At 36.8% G+C, this 16,454-nt stretch overlaps 1 protein-coding gene across 9 annotated transcripts in view; it reads left to right on the forward strand.

Moving 5' to 3' along the window:
* kcnab2.L (potassium channel, voltage gated subfamily A regulatory beta subunit 2 L homeolog) overlaps window positions 1–16,454 on the forward strand; it is a 127,345-nt gene that overhangs the window by 88,848 nt on the left and 22,043 nt on the right. For all 9 annotated transcript variants that reach the window (XM_018224406.2, XM_018224405.2, XM_018224408.2 and 6 more), the window contains 5 exon segments: window positions 6,878–6,957; window positions 11,608–11,652; window positions 12,578–12,622; window positions 12,714–12,757; window positions 14,719–14,805. In XM_018224406.2, the coding sequence (XP_018079895.1) occupies window positions 6,878–6,957; window positions 11,608–11,652; window positions 12,578–12,622; window positions 12,714–12,757; window positions 14,719–14,805 (301 nt within the window).

Here is a 16,454-nt window from a genome sequence, read left to right on the forward strand (position 1 = left end):
ATCAATCGATTTGTCGGGTGCTAACCAAACCATATACAACGAGATGATTGAGTGCCGAGAGAGAGAGAGAGAGAGAGAGAGAGAGAGAGAGAGAGGCAATGCAAGGAGACGGCACTACCAAGAAATTACAGCAACAAAATAATTTTAAGGAAAAATAGGAGGTTTATTGAACCGAACCAACGTTTCAGTTCCTCACAGGAACTTTTTGCTGTAATTTCTTGGTGTGCCGTCTCCTTGCATTGCTTATCTATATTTTTTAGACTAGACTGGCACCCAAGTTTTCATTTTTGGCTATATAGGTGTGCGTTCTGTATTCTCTCTCTCAGAAATTTGATACTGTGTGAAATAATAATTCTATGGGAGGGGGGAATAGTTTGCCTTGTTTTGCTCAACATATTCTCTATAGACATCCGCAGAGAATAACAATCTATGTTCTGGCACTTGATTTTATTTTGACGTTTGTGGAGATGCCTGTGCCAGGGCAAAAAATACTGCAGCTGTGGGGTTGAAGCAAATAGTGTATGCAGAGAAGGTGGTTATAAATGAAAACCCAAATAAATTATCTTGCATGCTCCCATTCTAACCAATATCATTAGTTGATATCTGTTACCATCTGTGTTATGGACTAAACGGTTAAGAGGAATTGAATTTGTAAAATCCACCTGTAGGGGACCTGGAAATCCCAGCAGTGATGAGTGTGCAATGTAGTGCTTGTCATGCTGCGCTGATTTAAATATTTAAGTGCTGTTGTGCTGAGTGTTTTGTTTATAGGCTGACCTACAACAAAGCGGACTGCTTGCTCTGCACTTGAGGCAGCTGCTAAGGTTCCAATGCAGGAAATGTAGCCAGGTTTGCAGATTAGTGCTAATCCGCTGAAAAGGGAAAGATCACTAGAAAGCAGGTGTTTCTGGCAACACTTAGCCCTGTCTTTCACAAGTGACTTTTTTGGGGATTTTTTTGAGCAAGGATTTTGCCGAGATGTTTATGATTTTCAGTATTGCTTGTACAAGTGCTATTAACTTCATTTAAATGTTAACCACCTTTTTTCATTTTAAAATGTAAATTGCAGTTACTGTATCGCAGTGTTTCCATACTGCTGCACCTCTTACCTTCTACTGCCACACAGTAGCGTGTCCACAGGAAGACATGAGCATTCAGGAATATGTATAGTAGCCATAATGCTCAACCCCCAATGTTTCCAAATATGTGGGCAAAACTCATTTAATCCACTGCTTTCCAGGACTCTTGGGCAGCTCTGCCAGCTAAGTGAAATGGGACCCCATTTTAAAAACAGAATTGCTCACCTATATAGCGTGCCTAATCTGCCCAGTCCATGCTCAATGACCAGCAACTCCCCCACTTTCCCAATCTGCAAATTAGACTGTCACTTATGTCCTGGCCACCTGAGAGGCTTCCCACTGATGGGGGCCCTGACTGGAAAGGTAATGTCATTAGCTTTCATGATCAAATAAATAAAAGTGGGGAACATTAAATATATCAAGCAAAGGGGCCTGAGTCCCTTTGCTGACCATAATAATAATATTGCGCCTTGCATTGGTATTAGCCTATAATTGGCACAATGGACAATAATGGGGAGTGACCTGGCCAGGGCTTATATGACAATTTACGAAGCTGGTTGTACTTTGAGTCTAAGCTTTTTGTTTTTTCTTTTGTATTTTTAAAACTCTCTTTGCGGTTCCCATGTCCCTGTCAGATTACTGAGAGCAGCATAGTATGGCAAATGTGGTTTTGCGGCAGCTATCAAAACACAGCTCTGCACTTAGAGGCTCTTTTCAGTCTCTACAGAATCCAGCGCTGTCAACTGCCAATCCTGAATGGGCTCCCTAAACTGGAGGCTTGTGACTAAAGAGGTCATCTACATAAAAAGTTAACCCCTGAATACATGTCAGAAGAGACAAAGATGATTTTACTGCTTCTTTTTCAAAAATTGTTTGCAAAGTACTTTTTGGATATCTCCTGTATTTGTGTGCTAGCCCTTAGTTCTCTTTAATCATGGATATTCTTGTTATAAAGGCATTCAAAGCATTTAAACACCCCTCCATTTAATCTCTCATCACTTCCTGCCCTCCTCTTTGGGCAGAGACACACGTGGAGATTCGCGGAGATTAGTCGCCGGTAACAAATCGCCTCTTCTTCGGGCGACTAATCTCCCCAAACTGCCTTCCCGCCAGCTAGACTCTAAATTGACAGCGGGATGGCACTCGGAGCACTTCGGAAAACAAAGTCGCCTATAGTTTCCTTGTGAGGCAACTTTGGGCGACTTCGGAAAACGAATCAATCCAGCCGGCAATTTAGATTCTAGCCGGCGGGGTGGCAGTTTGTGCAGATTAGTCACACAAAGAAGAGGCGATTTGTCGCTGGGTACTGAATCTCCCCGAATCTTCTCGTCTGTCTCTGCCCTTACAGTCAACATAGACTTGCCATGTGATGGTACAGGTATGGGATCTGTTATCCAGAAATTTACTATCCAGAAAGTCCAGAATTAAGGGATGGCCATCTCCCATAGACTCCATTTTAGTCAAATTATCCGCATTTTTAAAAATGATTTCCTTTTCTCTGTAATAATAAAATAGTACCTTGTACTTGATCTGAAAGAAGATATTATTAATCCTTGTTGGAAACAAAACTATTGGGTTTATTTAATGTTTGTGATTTTCTAGTAGACGTAAGGTATGAAGATCCTAGTTATGTTATTATTCTCTATAACTGGTCCCATACCTGTACAGCTCCTTCTAGAACAGCGATCGAGACCTATACCAGTCTCACCATTAACAACTCTTTTCTAATGAGATCATAAATGAGAGAGAAAGAAAGCATGGAGGCCATATTTGCATACTACAATTGGGTAAAGGCATAGCTTTAATTTTTCAACATTGTGTAAAGAAAAATACTCCCACATCATAGAAAGCAGAGCATAGAGAGAGTGTGAACAGTCTAATCTAAATATACGTCTTTATAGGAATCTACCTGCTTTTTGTGTTGCAAAAAATGTGTTTATGTAAAAATAGTCAGGGATGCTTTCATAGGATTGCAGTGGAAATGAGTCTTACAACAATGGGATTACATGGTATACAAGAATGAAATTTAATTCCCAAGCGTTTAAAGCCAAGAATCTCTGAGAGAAATCAATCAGCCGAAGCAATTTAATTTTCTGATAGCTCATTCACTTTACATAAGAGATCATTTTACCTGTATGAAACATTCAGATCACCCAACCCTGCCTTTCCTACATGATATGATGCTTTGTGTACAAATGAGATAGATGAATGCAGAGTAAGAGCCATTACAAAGACTTTTGTTTGACTTCATTGGAAGGAATGATCAAGTAACCAACTATAATCAGTTATGGTCTAATTAAACTAAGGCTTGGCTGGCATGGTAACTTCCATGGGCCAATGTTGTGGACTGTATATTCTAAACTGGAATGAGTACAGTCAACTACAAGAGGTCCTCTGCACTCAACCCATTATCAATATATTTAAGACAGAGACATTTTGTGCATACTGCTACTAAAAAATGCCTTACCCTTTAAACAACACAGGGATTGTTTGTCCATATATTGCAATATATTTAAGCTGGCCAACTACGTCAAAGTCATCCCATATCTGGCCAGTCCTCCTACGCTTAATTTTCATCTGATTCATTAAGAATTCTATTGCTTAATTATACATTTTACAAAGGGACTAAGTTTTACCTGCAACTTACTAGCTGCTTTCAAAGTAAAACTCCCAAACTTGGCTGCCCTTTTATTAGACACCAGTGGGATCACCTGACTATAGCTGGGAAGGGTGGGAGCTACAACATGGAGTTGGTCACTGCTCCTGTATAACTATAACAAACAAGGGAAAGTTGTGCTCACCACTATTTTTTAAAACCATTAGGTGGGGGTGCAATGAGGGTGTGACCACAAAATACATATAGTCAACTACAAGAGGTCCTCTGCACTCAACCCATTATCAATATATTTAAGACTGGAATGAGAACAGGCCAATGGCTCCTTTGTCCTTGTGCTGGTCCTGCATTAGTTCCATGCATTCCATTCCAAGCTATTATAACCTTCCATACAGTTTTATTTCAAATGTCTCTGATGCTACCTCAAAACTTAAAAGGAATGTGCAACAACAAGGGTTCTTTTTGAATTTTAAAAATAACTCCAGCAAAGCAATTGCCTGTTTTATTCAGGTATCATTGGATTCTTAAAAAGTCTGAAAATAGATGTAGTGATCTGTTTTGTAGCCAAGTTTTTAATGGAGCAGATGGTGGGAACAATTGATCAGTGCAAAGACGGAGACAAAACTCCTTTGTTGGAAACGCCTCTTTTTTGCTAAATTTTATATTTGTGGCTTTTTGTGCCAGTTTTGTGGCTTAAACTATGACCATGCTTGGCCAACTACAGGTATGGGACCTGTTCTCAAGAAAGCTCGGGACCTGAGGTTGTCCGGATAACGGATCTTTCCTTAATTTGAATCTTAATACCGTAACAGGGGAATGTAATAAGTCACTAACAGAAAAACTATTCACAATGCGAAAAGTTATGCCTTTGCTTTGCGCAAATTGAATATAGCTTTTGCAAGCCCGAAAACTGTTTAGCGACCACTTCCGACAGTGGAAGACCGCTTGCGAATTTTATAGTTTGCGCCAATGCGCAGTCAATGTAATAAAACTTCTTACTGAAAAAGTTATGTTTGCCTCTAAAGATTATGACACCTTCAAGCACTTCTTAAGAGTGCGCAATTAAAATTTGCAATGCGCAATTAAAATGTGCAATGCGCAATTAAAATGACAGTTTAAGGAACAATATTGCGTTGCGAGATGTGGATTTTTAGTTTTATGGGTGTGAATTGTTTTGCTCTTTGCAACTTTAATTACATTCCCCTGTAAGTCTACTGTAAAATAATGTAAACATTAAATAAACCCAAAATGCTGGTTCTGCTTTCAATAAGGATTCATTATATCTTAGATTGGATCAAGTTCAAGGTACTGTTTTATTAAAACTAAGAAAAAGGAAATAATTTTTAAAAATGTGGATTATTTGATTATAATGGAGTCTATGGGAGACAGCCTTTCCGTAATTGAGCTTTCTGGATAATGGGTTTCCGTATAACAGTCCCATACCTGTACATTATTTGTACTTACCGGTAATTATCTGTTTGTTCAAGATAAGTAGTCTCCTGCTGGATTCTGTACAGTACTCGCTGTTGACTATTATAATAACCTTATAAAATTAAGATACATAAGTGATATTTTGCTCAAAGCTTTCCTGTGCACATAAATTAATTGCAAAGTTTTAAGAGGCACGATCACTTTACAATTTACTGTTAATTTTCTTTAGGGATGCACCGAATCAAGGCTTTGGTTTGGGATTCTGCCTTTTTCAGCAAGATTCGGATTCAGCCGAATCCTTGTGTCTGGCTGAACCGAATCTGAATCCCAATTTACATATGTAAATTAGGGACAGGTCGTGAAATCACGTGACTTTTTGTCACAAAAGAAGAATTTTTTCTACTTTTTCCTCTACTGTAGGATTCGGTTCGTTATTCGGCTGAATCTTTCACAAAGGATTCAGGGATTCAGGCCATCCCTAATTTTCTTAATACATATATTTGAACCCAACTGATAATTTATACATATTAGTATTTATTAATATAGTCTTATCATTCTCATCACAAATGCCATTATAAATTATATATGGTGCTTGATTTTATTTTGGGGTATAAAAAACTTAAAGGGATTGTATCATGATTTGTATGGTGTAGTTTTATTTCTAAATGACACGGTTTACACTGCAAATAATTCTACCATTTAAAATCTCTTTACCTTCCCATTGTTCTGTTGATAGGCTGCTGGGGTGGGGGTGAGATCACTCCAAGGTACAGTGCAGCAGTAAAGAGTGACTGAAGTTTATTAGAGCCCAAGTCACATGACTGAAGGCACCTAGGAAACTAACAACATGTCTAGCTCCTTGTCAAACTTTAGTTTTAAATATAAAAAAACCTGTTTGTTCTTTTGAAAGATGGATGTCGGTGCAGAATCATGCTGGAGCGGCACTGTTAACTGAAAAATGCACATTTTCCTTTGAGATAATCCCTTTAACTTTAAAACTTATAGGAGCCCCTTTAGGTCCCCTCTAGTTGAGGTCTGTGTTACAAATGAATGTTGGGTATGACTCATTCATAACAAGCATAGTAGGATGTGGGCATTTTGGCCAATTACAAGTTTCTGGTCAGATCAGCCAGGCCACTGCTTACCCACAAGATGGAAATTGACTGTCATTCTACCATGCACAATGCTGAAAGTGCCTGTGGCTTTCCTCAATAGCCTGGGAAAACCTCCAGAAGAAATAAATGGTTGGGTGGTGCTAGGAAGCTTTTTGGGGAAATTTGAATCTCCTTATCTGGAATTTTTGTAAAATAACAACATGGATGTTGCCAGGAGAATGCAAACAAGAGAGAAACTGCAGACAGCTAGTCCACTGACTAGGCAAGCATCTCTTCTTTAAGAAAATACAGCTTTTTAAGCAGATTATGGATGGTTAGAAATTGACATTTGCTTAATAAATTTAAGAATAAATAATTTTTATCTATGTTGGTCAGAGTTTGCAGTATATTCTGTCTAAAGGAAGTCTGCTTTTCTCATCTGTCCTTCACATTAGAATCCCAGCAACCCATTGTAGAAGGCTTGCCTAGCCAAAGGTTGCATTCAGTATAACATTGGAGAAAAATAAGCACCTTTTCTTTAGTTTCTTTTGGTTTTAGGACCAATGTTACACCCTGGGGTTGATAGAGTGCTTGGCCAGCTTGTTGGCAGTTGTATCAAATGATAGGTGCTCTGCTGACTTATAATTTTTATTTTGCAGATGGCAGAGCAGTTGATGACACTGGCCTATGATAATGGAATAAACCTTTTTGACACAGCAGAAGTCTATGCTGCAGGAAAGTAAGTTGTTAGCTTATTTTAACTGTATAAATAGATGAAAAATGTATTACATAAGAATCTGGATTGCTGTCATATTTTCGGGGGGGTGCAAGGTTCTTTTTCTATTTATTTGTGAATTAGACATACCGGTAACAGGTTTATCAAACTTGACAACCAGTATTTTTAGTTGCATGCTGTAAATAGGCACAATATATTTGTCCTCATCTGGGTTCAGAGATTCCAAATTCAGTCCACTCTGGTAAACAAAAGTGTAAGGTTTCCATGTAACCTTCAAGACTAAATATCATTAATATGTGTCCAGACTTTAGTTTGTGTTTTCATCATTATTTTTCACAAATGTGCTTTTTTTTCTTGTGGTTTGAGTGTACTGGTTTTTTTTTTTAGCAACTCAGCCATGCTCTTTGTCAGCAGTACGTTGCCAATTGCTGACTCATGCTGGGACCAGCCAATTAGAGTAGCAATAATCTGTCAGGGACTCACAGTATAGTTTTGTTGGTTGCAGCTGTAAGAATGTTAGGTTGAAAGCTCACAAATCAATTATTAAATACGGTAGATAAACAACTAGAAATAAAGACTGAATAGGGAACAGAATTCAATTCTTATAGAAGAAAAGACTGTTTGGGAAACAGATTACATCTCCACTATACCCATCTAAACAAATTGAGGCACCTTTTTTGTGGGGTCCTGATCCCCAGGTTAAATATCTCTGCTGTAGACTTTTAGTTAGACCTTCATGGATAATTTTATTTACCCTCTGTGAAACTTTGGGGAGCATGGTTTCACCTTGCAAATGTGAGTAGATATATAACTATATAAATGTAGTGATATAAATGTTTATATGAAGAGGAGTCCTCTGAGGTAATGGCAGTCTACCACTAATGCACTGTCTTCAGTATTTTTGGATCCCTTTTCTTTTTTTAAAGGCTAGACAGAAAAAAATACATTAAAAAGACATTTAATATGTAGAATGAATAAATAATGCATGACATTTAGAAACAAAGGCTTTTAGATTTATTTCACATACTGCTGCGCTAATCATTACTGCTCAAGACTTGAACTCCCTGGATAACAGAGCAAATTACACAGTGGTAAATATACTAAATGCATCCCATAATGCACCACTTTAATATGTTAAACTCTGTACTAATGTCGCTTAAACAAGATGTACTTTCTACTTTTACTTTTTTGGTTCTTCTGCACAATCTAGTAGTATTAGTAGTATGTATGTATGTATGTATGTATGTATAAATGTATTTGTAAAGCGCTGTTAAAGGAGAAGGAAAGTGTTCTTGCACTTGGGGGTCCCAAATGTTAGGCACCCCCAAGTGATTGTACTGACTTACCTAAAACCCCGGGCCGGTGCTCCTATCAGCAGAAGTGCGAAAAGACTTTCCTTCTCCTTTAAGGAGCTGCAGTGACATACAGTATAAAAAATACAATATAAATATATATATATATATATATATATATATATATATATATATATATATATATATATATATATATATATATATGTACCCAGGGGGAGATGGGAGTCAGACATTAAATACAATAAATATACACAGAGCTTAGCTATGTGGAAAGAGACACAGAAGGAAGAAGGTCCTTGCCCTGTAGCGATTACAGTCTAAGGGGGTTATTTATCAATGGTTTCCAATTTATGAAAAAAATCAAATGGAAAAAACTGGAATCCGTGAGTTCAGGGTGAAAATTAGCGAATGCGCTACTACACGAATACTCTAATTTATCGAAACCCACCGAATTGACTTCTATATGACTACCTTGGAACAAGTTAGAGCAGGCGCACACCCTCAGCAACCCCAACGGATTACAGCCTGGTGCTCAGTAATAGAGTATACGGCAACCTACTGGTTATCCAATGGAACAAAGATACCGGCACACAAGGCTTGGTTTTGCAGCGAAACCCTTGCTTGATAAAGGGGTGTGGCCTGAAACGTTGCAGTTCTGCACTATTGATTAAAACAAGGGTTTCCCTGCAAACTCAAGCTTTGTGTGTCGGTATCTTTGTTCCATCTTCTAAATGACCTCGACAGGTTTTAGCTGGAGTATTTTTGGATTCAGCTATTTTCAGCTTTGGGGTATAATGCATCTCGAAAATTCTAGTTTTTTTTTTTTTTTTACACAACCCCAAAATTTTTTAGTTTTTTAACTCAAAACTTTGAGTTTTGACTAAAATAATACCTTTGAAAACTTGAATTTTTCAGGTAAAAATCAACTTGACCTTTATTAAATAACCCCCTAAGTATAGAAGAAGTAGTAGTACTAGTAGAAGTACAGGAGATCCTTTGCATTGCAATAGTTTATTTGCATGTGTGTGTTTGCGACTATTTTAATCATTTAAAATGACACTATTACTACACCGTAGAATGTTTTATTTGTGAATATTGTGGAGAGGATCTGGATACAAAGTGGAGTTCGTTATTCAGGAATACCAAGTAGATTTAGGATATTGACATAAACATCACTCACAAGCAGGGCAGCCATCAAGGGGGGACAGGGGGGAGAGTTGTAGGGGGCCCCGAGGGTAAGGGGGGCCTGGCCACGTTGCACTTTCTTGATTAGCAGGGCCCCCCTGCTTTCTGAGAGCTGCTGACTTCGGGAAGGCAGAGCGGGAGCACAAGGGGAGGTAACTTCTGTCCATTACTTCCCCTTATTGGTCACTGAGTTTAAGTCCTGGTTAAGCTGTTCAGGGATTGGATAGCTGAGGTTTGAAATTCTCCTCCAGCTCATCCAATCACCATGCAGCTTTACCAGGACTTGAAATTCTGTGACCAGTAAGGGAAAAAAATGCTGTCACTGGAAGAAGATGCAGCCACCTGTGCTCCCCTCCTCCCTTCTGTAGTTGGCAGCTCACTGACAGCAGGTGGGCCACACACAATGAAGTAAGTGTAACATGGCAGGGCCCCCCTAAAGGTAACCCTTTGTGGTCCCTGTTGTGTGGTGTGGGCACCAAATATTTTTTAAACTTCTAGGGGTACAAGTTTTTTTACATGGACGTTTAAGGGGGGCCCTGGCCACCAATTTTCTTATAACGTGGGGGGTCCCAGCCACCAATATTTTTTAATCGGGGGCCCTGACCACAAATGTTTTTTTTAATGGGGAGGCCCTGAGCACAAATGTTTTTATCAATGGGGGGCCCTGACCACCAATAGTTTTTTATTGACATGTAGGAACCATGGCCACCAATGTTTTTTTTTTTTTTAGTGTGTGGTGGGGGGTGTACCCGTGGCTGGGGAGGGCGGACCTGTAGGTGGGGCTTGCGGTGGGCGCAGCCCAGGGGGCCCAGGGATTTTTTTTGTATGGGGCCCTGCAATTTCTGATGGCAGCTTTGCTCACAAGCCTAAGGACCCTGTTCCAACAGTCTCAACATTTACTTTGATATATTTATATGTGCATATGGACTGAGTTTACACACACCCTCTCTTACGTACCTATTGATTGGCAATGGCTTTTGAAGATGCTGCATGTATTGAAATAAGGTTTGCTGGCCCAAGGTGGATGCTCCAAGAGACATTGTAGAAAACTTTATTGAGCCCTCCAAAGAATTATTGTTTCTAATTTTTGTTTTGCCTGAAAAAAATGTGTATTACCTGTTCTAATAATCTCAGTTTAAATACTGTACCTTTAATCTTTTTAAAGTTGTCAAAATTGTCGTTAACAAACAAAACACAGTTTCACATTTTTTAAAAGCAATTATACTACTTTACAACCTCAACTTCACAACCATTTTAAGAGAATTTGTCAAGGACAGGTATTTAGTTTGAATGTACATTTAAAACACACATATATGACATATAAATATCGACTGCTCATTACGTAAGCAAGGTATACGCACAGGTCATTGTGCTGTTTGTGACATTGATACACTCTGTTGTTCAGCCGTAGCTATCAGACTACACAGTCCATAAGTCATACAGGTATGGGATCTGTTATCAGAAAACCAGTTATCCAGAAAGCTCTGAATTACGAGAAGGCTCATAGACTCCATTTTAATCAAATAATTCCATGTTTTAAAAATGATTTCCTGTTTCTCTGTAATAATAAAACAGTACCTTGTAGTTGATCCCAACTAAGATATTAATCCTTATTGATGGCAAAACCATCCGGTTGGATTTATTTAATGTTTACATCATTTTTTTAGTAAGCTTAGGGGCACATTTATTAAAATGGGAGTTTAGAGCTTAATAGATAAAACTCACCCACCTCCTATTCATTCCAATGGGATTTTTAGAATTGTATTTATCAATGGGTGAAAGTTAGAAGTCGCCATTTGATATATACAGTTCTAAAAATCCCTTAGGAATGAATAGAACATAGGTGAGTTTTTATTTATTAAGCTCTAAACTCCCATTTTGATAAATCTGCCCATTATTGCATGGACAAATTAGAGAAAGATCCCTTATCTGGAAAACCCCAGGTCCCAAGTATTCTGGATAACAAGTCCCATACCTGTTCTGTAATTGTAATTTGTATAAACTATATCGATATTCTTGAATTCAGAAAAATCTACTTACTAAAAATGTTGCATCTTTTACATTTGTTTAAAGCAAGTCACCCCTCTGTTTGTTTTTAAATATGTTATTCTTTATTATTATATGTAATATATTTCCTTTTGAATTCACTTTGTAGGGCCGAAGTTGTATTAGGAAATATAATAAAGAAGAAAGGCTGGAGGTAATGACTTTGGTATTATCATATTTGCACTATAAAGCTGCGTGATTAATATTTCATGTAGGGAGCAGTTTCATCTGCATCTTTTTTCACTGTGAGAAGAGAGACCAATAAATAATAAATGCAACCAAATAGTCCCCCCCCACACACACAATTCAAATCTATAATGGAAATTGCTTTTATTTTACAAAAGTAAAATATGGCTGTCTCCCCAAATATATATAATTCTGCAAATGTTTCTGTAAGTGATTTATTTATTCTTTAGACTCAAATGTCTTTCTGCACTATAGCACAGTGTGTAGAGAACATTGAATATCCCAGAATTATCCTGTTCTTAGTTATCTCATGTTGTATTTATGTCTGAGAGAGGTTCTTAAGAATTGGCCCAAATGGGTTAAGACTGGTTTATTCATCTATGTAAATTATTATCCTTATTAATATAAACAACAGATTCCACAGTGTTTTACAGAGCTTGAACATAATTCACATCAGTTCCTGCCCCTGTAGAGTTTAAAGTGTAAGGTCTCTGTCCTATCCACAATTTTATCATGGGTCAGTAAATCTCCCTATATCAAGAATACTAAGAATGTGCAATTGCTTTAGACTTGTTTCTACTAGAAACTAGATGAATGTAAATCTTTATAGATGACATTCCTGTGCGGTTTTGCGATTGGGAGGGAGGCAAAGAGCCCAAAGGGAAACCCACGCACTGGGAAAGCATACAAGTGCTTTGAAGATAGTGCCCAGGCTATCAGTCACAAGCCATCTATGCTGAAAATATCGAAAATCTTTTTTTTTTTTTTTTTTTTTTTTTGAGAAAAAAAATTATTGCTAAACAATTGATTATGGTTGAGGTAACTTCTATTATTATAAAATTGTAAAACCTCTCAAACAGCCTTAATTCATGTATATGCATTTTGTCTTTCAGACGGTCCAGTTTGGTGATTACGACCAAAATTTTCTGGGGTGGAAAGTATGTATCCAATTAAAAATAAAATCAGACCTATTGGAGGAATCCTTTAAAATGAAAATACCGTTTACACTCTTTTTGAATTGTGTTTTAGGGCAGAAACTGAAAGAGGTTTATCGAGAAAGCATATCATTGAAGGTACAATGCACCGATTTCTATATCCGCAAATCAAATTTTTTGTTTCCCATTGCTATAATGATCCGTGTATTCAGTTTATTCCCCCCCCCCTTATAAAATAATGGAGATAATGGAGGTGTAATTAAAGGGGAACTCTGGCTTCCAAACCAAAATTTGATAAAGAGGCCCACATAACACAGAAACCCCTAATATATCCATCACAGTTACCGGTTTCTTCAAAAAGTATAAATAAATGTAATTTTCTATGCTGAAATCCAGCTGTTTAACAGTTCTTCTCTTTCTGCATCATTTGAAATACTGGCAGGGAAGGAGGGACTAAACACTGATGTTACAAATTGTAACAACTCCACAGCTTACAGATAGCATACACGAACTACATAACCCACAATGAATTACATTGTGATGTTCCTTTCCTTATTGAATTCACGTGTGCAGGGAATTGTGGGGTTTGGAGGATGCATGCTAAGGACAGATGGCTGTTGATACAAAGTAACAGTAGTCAGCCAGCTCAGCAAAGTAGTCTGACTGATGAGCAGGGGGCTAGGCTTAGGGAACTGTTCCAAATCATTAAAAATCATGAAAAGTCTGCATATTTTATAATTGATGTATATTGCAAAGTTGCTTGAAATTATGTTTACTTTTCACTGTTTGTGTGGAGTTCCCCTTTAATAAATATTAAAATATTTCCCTTTCAAAACTGTTGCATAAATGTAAAAGTATCTAAACTTATCACTTAAGTCCTCCGTTCCATCTCGGCTAAACTAAAAAATACATATATACTCAATGAAAAAAGAAAAGAATATAAAAAAAGAGTATATATAAAGGAATATAAATCACTGGTAAATTAATCCAGTTAAAAGTAGGCTGGAGTTGCAGTTTGGTAGATGATAGACACATGAATGGTAGATACACTGAGGCTGATCTCAGCAGGTGGATATTAAATAAACTATGATGGGTAAACCCTGCTGCAATTGCATTGACGTATACATCAGCTGTATCCACGGGTATAGGGCAGGTTATGAGGTTGTGTTGGGTAATATTTTAATCAGTGCCTCAGACAAGACTATAAGGTATCTCCCCCTGCCCTTTATTTGCATGCACCAACACTGTCACACAAACTCCATAGGATTATGCTCTCACCTGCTGGCAACATTGTACCACCTTTTCTATGATTAAAGCTAGCCATAGACGGGTGATGTTATTCTTTATACAACGAAAGATTGTTTGTTTCAATGTAACGATCTACAACTAAAAAATCCAGATTAAATAAAGTAGGAGAACAATTCAGACTATGGTCTGGCCATTAATTGACAGACGTATAATAAAACGATGCTCGGAAATAGTACTTAATAGAGAATGATAAACAGCAACTTGTAAATGCTTGATCTGCTTAATAAAGTGGTGATAAAAACAAGAAAATCTAGGGGGTTATTTATCAAAGTCCGAATTTCTATCCATTATTTCTGAAAAAACTCCCACCAAATCCACACAGGTGTTTTTTTTGGCTTATTTATTAATACACTTTCCCGAAAATTTCCCAAAAAAAAGTGAAAACTATTATTGCAAGAAACCCAGCGCAGATCAAAAAATCTTTGGGACTTTTCCTATTGACTTATATGCAACCTCGGCAGGTCTGAGATGCCGGATTTTCTGATTTAGACTTTTTCCATCCACTGGGAATAATTTTTTTTTCTATTTAAATTACAATTTTATACTTAAAAAAACACAAATCTTTTGAATTTTCGGCATTCGTAGTTTAGTAAATAACCCCTACAGAGTGTCTTTATAAACTGATCTCAATAAAATGTATTCCTCTACCACTTATTATATTTCACTTCTTTGTCTCTAGTGTCTCTTTAAAGCTATACTTCAGGCACCCTGATAGAATTAGCTTGTGCTGTTTTTATTGTTGGGTAAACTTGAATATATTCATTTAATTAGCTCTTTGCCTTTTTTTACAGGATTGAAAGCTTCTTTAGAAAGGCTTCAGTTAGATTATGTGGATGTAGTCTTTGCTAACCGACCAGACCCCAACACGCCAATGGAAGGTAAGTGGTCCTTAATGACAATGTATGTTCTTTATACTTCACAGCGTTCACGTGGAAATACATGTCTCACATGAAATCCAAAATTAAACGACCTGGTGTTTGCGCAGTTTAAAATTGGAAATTATTTTCCATTAAAGAAGCACAAACTCCTTTTGGCACATCCATTTTATAAGTGGAGTGGTTTTAGCTTTACTTAACACCAAGCCTTTAACATATTAGTGCTAAAAAGTGTCCTTTAATGTAATTCACAAATGATCATAATAATTATTATTATTATTATTATGATCATCATTATTAGTCTGTTAGATGAATACACCCATGTATTATACAGAGTTGTGGGACATGTTGGAGCTACATAAATAAGTCTTAATTATAATAATAACAAATGTGCAAATATATTGCTGCATCTTTATACTGTCTGTTTCAAACACAATCTAAACTGTCATTAGAATGACATGTAACTGAGTTTTTATCATAACCATTTGACAACTGACTTATTTAGGGTGCGTTATAGAGAGAAGAATGTACTACAGGTATGGGACCTGTTATCCAGAATGCTTGGGATCTTTGGCTTTCCGGCTAAGGGATCTTTCTGTAATTTGTATAGTCATACCTTAAGTCTACTAGAAAATAATGTAAACATGAAATAAACCCAATAGGCTGGTTTTACTTCCAATAAGGATTAATTATATCTTAGTTTGGATCAAGTAAAAGGTTCTGTTTTATTATTACAGAGAAAAAGGAAATCATTTTAAAAATGTTAATTATTTTGATAAAATGGACTATGGCCTTTATTTAAGTCGGTGCTTTCTTGATAACAGGTTTCCGGATAACGGGTCCCATACTTGTACTATGTATTCCTGCTTATGCCCTAAAGACCAAGAAAAGTTGTCTTCACACAAGTTTAGACTCCCAAGAGACACACCTTTAAGTAATAGTTCTTTGCTGGTTGGATGTTTTTAATTTGTAGATCAAAAGTTACCACATGTTGTGGGATTTGAGGGAATATTCTGATATTTCATCATTAACTCCCCTTTATTATGGCATTTTTTATTATGGAATTTTTAATAGTGTTCTCTTCCTTTAGTTTGTTATATATTAATATAGTTTCAAAGTTGAACTAGTTTAAAAATGACACAGAACATATAATAACTGGTATCACGTTAGCTCCTTGCCTCATCTGAGAATTCTTCTGGGTTAAGCGCAATATATCAAGTTGTTTTTGTTTAAGTTCATTTACATTAAGAATTTCATGATAAGCCTCCTTTGGTATAGACAATTTGTAGATTTGTATTGACTTTTTTTTTAGGTCTTATTCAAACCTTATTTTTCCTCAAGTTTTATAGCATGGGGAATGTAGAATGTAGATGTATACCAATATCCTAGATGTGTTTTGACCTTTTGATATTTTTAAAATGTTCTTGTAAACTGCATTATATATTTTTTAAAATGGATATAAATCATAGTGTGAGTATCAACAAGGCCATACAACATCACTGAATCTTTATACAAACATTAAATCCATTCATAAGTGCCTTGCAAATGTATATATCATTTATATTTATTAGTTATACTTGCAGTCAACTTATACTTGCATATATTTACTAGAGTGTGGACTAGTAGAATAAAACTGTTACCCAAGTCTTTGT

Source organism: Xenopus laevis, chromosome 7L (assembly GCF_017654675.1).
Source record: "Xenopus laevis strain J_2021 chromosome 7L, Xenopus_laevis_v10.1, whole genome shotgun sequence".
NCBI classification, from domain to species: domain Eukaryota; kingdom Metazoa; phylum Chordata; class Amphibia; order Anura; family Pipidae; genus Xenopus; species Xenopus laevis.